The following is a 5,643-nucleotide window of genomic DNA, read 5'->3' on the forward strand; positions in this document are numbered from 1 at the left end:
TTCCTCCCCAAGTTGGTAGTGGTCAGAGTATTTTGTCACAGCAATGAAGAAACAAACTAAGACAGTCAAATAATGGAATATTGTTCAACCAAAACAAGGAATAACAGTGTTGATGAACTTGCAAACATTATGCTAAGTAAAAGAAGATGGTCTTCAAAGACCACTTAGTTCCATTTATATGAAACATTCAAAATAGGAAAATCTACGGAGGAAAAAATAACCCACATGAATGGTTGTCTAGGACTGGGAAGGTTAGGAGACAGTGTGGAATGACTGCTTAGGGGCACAGGACTTCTTTTAAGGGTGTTGAATCAGTTTCCAAAGTTGATTGTGGTGGTGGTGGTTGCAAAACTTTGTGACTAAGCTACACCACTGAATGGTATACTGTAGAAAAAGAACTGTATGGCATGGGATATAGATCTCCACAAAGCCATTAGAAATTGTTAAAGAGGGAAGCAGATGTACAATTTGAGTTTAGTGGGCAAAGAGCTTCAGTTTTTCAAGATGAAAAAGTTCGGGAAGAAGATGGACAGTGTTGAAGGTTTTATAATAAAGTGAACATCACTGAGCTGGATGCTTAAAATGGTAAATATTATGGGCTAAGACCTAGACAGGATCAAGCCAGTCAGCATTCCAGTAGTGATGGGGGAGGGGTTCACAAGTCCCCACCTCTAGCTATGGAACTATTAGCAATTGATGACTGTTAGGGAAGGAAGAGTTAATTTACCTTGGTGGGTGGGGGGTGGCCTCTGGTAGGTTGCCCGTGCTCCAGTGAATGGTCCACATCCATGTGCATGTGGGCAGCAATGATTGGATTCAGTAAGTTATAAAAAGAAATGAGGACATGAAGGTGGAGGGCAACATGTTGTGTGGTAGAGGGAAGGAAGTGGAGCGGGGATATGATCAAGATGCATTGTGTGCATATATGAAATTGCCAAATAAATACGTTAAAATTCTAAGATGTCAATTTAATATTATTTCATATGTTGCAGATTTAGAATTTTCAAAATTTTAGCTAGGAAACCTAGTTTTAATTAAGTAGATAAAAAGTCTCACATGGGACCATTTTTTTTTAGTAGTATTAAGAAAATGATATATCTGGTTTGAGATTATTTAAAACAAGACCCAGGTAAAGGACATGACAGGAAGTGTTAGCAGATGAAAATAGCCTTTCTTGGATCCTAGTTGCTGGATAAAGAATATCAGTTAGCCCTGGTATGAGGTTTTACATAGGATTGCTCGTAGCTATTTTAGTTGCACTCATGTCATTTTAAATACAGTTTATGAACATTGTACTATTCCATTATATTATTAATTTATCTTCAGCGATATTTATAGCATCAATTTAAAAGCTGTAAAACTTCATGAAAAGACACATTTCAATGAACAAGTGTTCCAGTTTTAAAAGTGAATCACAAAAACTGGACTTCTTTAAAGAAGGTTTGAAGCTTTTTTGTTGTGGTTGTTATGGTTGATAAAATTATGAACCTTATAAACTCAGTATTTTTTAGTTAACCTAAATACATAAATCTATTTGGATTCATCTTATGAAAAGAGATATGTCATTAGATATATGATCATTATCTGCTTTAGTGATTCATGGACCTTGTTACACACATGCTTTGTAATGTATGAATTATTTAGTAAGAAAAATCACAATAATTTTGTTGTTATTCAAAAATTTATGGGTTGGCAGAAACAATTATACTGCCCCTGAAGCTGGTATGTTAAGGTAATATCATTAACACCATGTAGTATGATTTTTTTTAGTAGATATTCGACATAACCTTTACTGATTCTGCTAGAATATATCAGTAATTTACAACAGTCTCCCTGTGATCAGAATGTTGAATTTGCTAACCACAAATTGATTCATTTTTTTTCACTGTTTCCATATTAGTACATAATTCCAATCCTACCTAAAATGCATCTACCCAAACCCTAAAGAATAAAGATATGCAAAATGAAAATTAATGCTTCAGCAGGTAGACAAAAATACAAAACTATGTCTGGTAAGAGTGGCTGTTTTTACTTTAAAGATGTAGATGTTTAAGAATTGGATGAAAGTAATTTATGAGAGTAGGAGATTATCTTGAAAGCTTTTTTTACACATTGTATTACAGCCACAGCTGCTACCGAGAGATGAAAAACAAAATTTTCCTTTACTGGAAGGACGCTATGCTTGCCACTACACCAATGCCTTGTCAGGGCTCCTTCCTTGTGCTTTTGAACTTCCAAATTTATAAAACGAAGTAGCCAGGAATTTGAAAGTCTGAATATAAATCTAGGCTGGGGGTGTTAGAGCTTGGTGTTAGAGCATTTGCCTAGCATGTGTAATGTCCCATATTCAGTCTTCAGCAGCAGCGGCAGCGGCAGTAGCAGCAGCAACAACACACACACTGCTAAGAAGTGTCACTAACTTTAGATAACATTTTTAACATTTTTAACATTAGAACTGGATTGGGGCAAGATGGAGGGCTCACAGAGTGAAAGTTCATGTGTCTAGAAGCAGATTTTAGAGGCAGTTTCTATTCAAAACATCTTTTCTCATATCACTTGATAAAGATTTTGATACACTGTGGTGGTGGCAGCAGCAGTAAAATGTGTGGTCCCAAACAGAACGATCTTAAGCATTTATTTCCAATCCAAAATGGAGCTTTGTCTTGTGTTTGTCATAAATCTATGCATTCTTCTCTTCCAGATGATTACAACTGCGAAGTAGAGCTCACTTTGGTATCTGATGGCAGGACAATAGTGTGCCATTAGCCTTCTGTGGACATTCCACATGAACTCACAACACCTATCCCTCAACTAGATCCCCTGCATGATCATGAAGGAATGCATGATCAAGTGCCGAAGACCAAATTAGAAGGAAAAAATGAACACCTTGAGTAAAAACCCACAATAGAACAGCTCAGCACAATGTTCTTCACTACTAAGCACTGCTGGTACCCTTATGGACAGTATCACAGACATCGTAAGAAACTGAATCCTCCAAAAGACAGATGACTGATACTGAGATTCCTGGGAGAACCACAGGAAATGTTGTCTTGTGTCTCATTTGCCATTTGAGAGAATGCAGCCTGGTATGTTTGCTGAGATGTAATATAGTAAAATAATAATAAAAATGCCATGTCTTAAATTAAAACAAGAAAATTAACATTCATGCATCCAACAACTACTTAGCATTGACAAAGCTGAAGGCAAATTTCAGTAACTTTATCTGCCCACAAAATCTAGCATTTCTGAGTCTACATAGAAGATTTCATCAAGTCAGGCTGGAAAAGACTTCTGTACACAACTGGCTGAGAACAACGTGTTAGTAATTTTTGTTTGCAGCACTTGCTATGGAATGAATGTTGTAGGGGGAATGAATATGTGATTCAAAATTACAAAAACAAGTTGCCTTTGTCTTTAGTAGCATTAAAGAGAGAATTCTTTAATAGAAGTTATATGGATTTGTCTTATAAGAACAGCAATAAGGATTGGTATATGTCAGATGTAATGAGTTCAGTATGTATTCTAAAAAAATAAAGGGATGAAATCGTGTTGTAATAGCTTTATGAAGCATTTCAAAAATCGCCTTCTATTTTCTCACATTGCAGGAACTGCTATTTAATTATTTGTTTTATTAGACAAGATCTCCCTATAGCCCCAGCTGGCCCGGAACTAGCTATGTAGATCAGGCAGGCCTCTATCTCAGAGATTTACCTGCCTCTGCCTCCCAAGGGAGGGATTAAAGGTGTGTACTACCATACCCGGCAGGAATTGCTATTTTAAAGTCAAACTTAGATGATGTACAGAAGTAAAGGAAATGGAGCAGTAGTACTAGGATCAGTTGGACTCACTCTTTTATATTATCATCATTATTAATTGTTTGGGGTGCAAGGATGGGACCCAGGGGCATGTGCAAACCAAACAAGCAAGTACCACTGAGTTATACCCCCAGCCTTACTGTTTTAAAACAGAACTAGTACACTGATTGATTGTCAAATAACCAATTATATCTCACGAGGCAGACAGTGTTCTATTGGTTCCAAAGGCTGCATGACAATTTCTTCAGAAGATGGTAGCAAACTCTTGAGTGTGACAGCAGACTAGATAGGGGATTTTGTAAGTTCCCATGCTGATGTCTGATTCCCAATCATGTTATTTACTTTGGTGATTTATATGCTTATAATACCAAGAACCATGATTTGAAGGACATGGTTTAAATTCTTGGCCCACCATTACCAGTTGAATACAGAGTAATTTCAGCTTTCTGAGCTTTAGTGTTCTTCACATATACAATAAGGAGTCAATTGAACACAAAGCATTTAATGTGCTAAGGGCATTTCCCAAGGACTTTACACTTAATCTAACTACTCTGTAACTTAGGCACTATATATCTTGATGATGATGATGATGATGATTTAGTTAGTATATGCTCATTTCTTAGCTGTGGAAGCCAACAAGCCTTACCAAAGTTCATGCAAGGTGAATGTTCTTCCAATCCATGAAACCTAAGTCCACGTTCCTGGCCACTACTTTATACTTTTCCTATGATGCACAAGGTAGTACTGTTTGGTGATAAATGACAAGCTGTAAGAAGCCACTTAAATGTGAGTTACATTCATTACTGTGACTACTTCTCCACACAAAGGAAATCATACAGATGTGCTTAAACAAAGAGAAGCAGGGCAGAACAAAATTTGCTTTGTAGGAACATTAGCATATTGTACCTAAAAGGAAATGTATTGTGCAGAAATTAAATCTAGTGCATTTTGAATAATAAAGCATTTATTTTAGAGTGTTTGAAATCCACAGAGAGGGCCTGGCACAGGAGTATCTGTTGAATTGTCCTCCTCCCCTACAGGAGCCTGTGACTGTTTCCTGTGCTCTTTTCCATTCTTACCAAAATAGATAAGAACATATTTACCTGTCACCTTTCTGGAAGTTAGTTCATTGTTTGGTCTGTGTCTCTTCATGTTCTTAAAAAAAAAAGTAAGGACTGGCCATGGTGGTATACACTTTTAATCTGAGTATTCAGGAGGCAGAGATGAGTAGATCTCTGTGACATGGAGGCCATTCTGGTCTACAAATCAAGTTCCAGGTCAGCTGGGGCTACAGGAAGATGCTGTTTCAAAAAGAAAGCAGCAATAAAACAGTGATCAATAATAAAGTGCTTGTTTAGGGGCAGGGAGATGGCTCAATGGCTAAGCACTTTCTGCACAAGTGTGAGGATCAGAGTTCATATGTTTAGAACTTGTAAATGCCAGGTAAGTGTGGTGGCCCACATGTAATTCCAGCTTTGGAAGGCAGAAACAGAGATCCTCAGAGCAAGCTGGCTAATGAGACTAGTCATATAGTCAGTTCTGGGTTTGATTAAGAGATACTGCCTCACAGAATAAGGTAAAAGAGTGATCAATGATGATCCCGGACATCAACTTGGGGTACACACACACATTTACCTACACATGTGTGTCCACACACATGCACACACCACACATATGAAAATGGAAAAAAGGAAAAAAAATCCTTACTGTTTTTTAGTTATTGCTGCCATAAATTAGTTTAAAATTAAAATTGCTAAGACATTACTGTTGGTATATAGAAATGCAACTTTATTTTTAAATTTTTGAATAATTTCAGATATATACAAAG

The 5,643-nt window shown here is 36.9% G+C and overlaps 1 protein-coding gene across 1 annotated transcript in view; it reads left to right on the top strand.

Moving 5' to 3' along the window:
* Positions 1-3,445, top strand: part of CUNH15orf61 (chromosome unknown C15orf61 homolog) — a 16,903-nt gene extending 13,458 nt beyond the window's left edge. Inside the window, exon 2 of the mRNA XM_008836354.2 lies at positions 2,702-3,445. Within this exon, the coding sequence (XP_008834576.1) occupies positions 2,702-2,766 (65 nt within the window). The 3' untranslated portion in view covers positions 2,767-3,445. The remainder of the gene's footprint in view (positions 1-2,701) is intronic.
* Positions 3,446-5,643: the final 2,198 nt, after the last annotated feature.

Source organism: Nannospalax galili, unplaced genomic scaffold, assembly GCF_000622305.1.
Source record: "Nannospalax galili isolate Female #2095 unplaced genomic scaffold, S.galili_v1.0 scaffold54, whole genome shotgun sequence".
Taxonomy (NCBI): Eukaryota; Metazoa; Chordata; class Mammalia; order Rodentia; family Spalacidae; genus Nannospalax; species Nannospalax galili.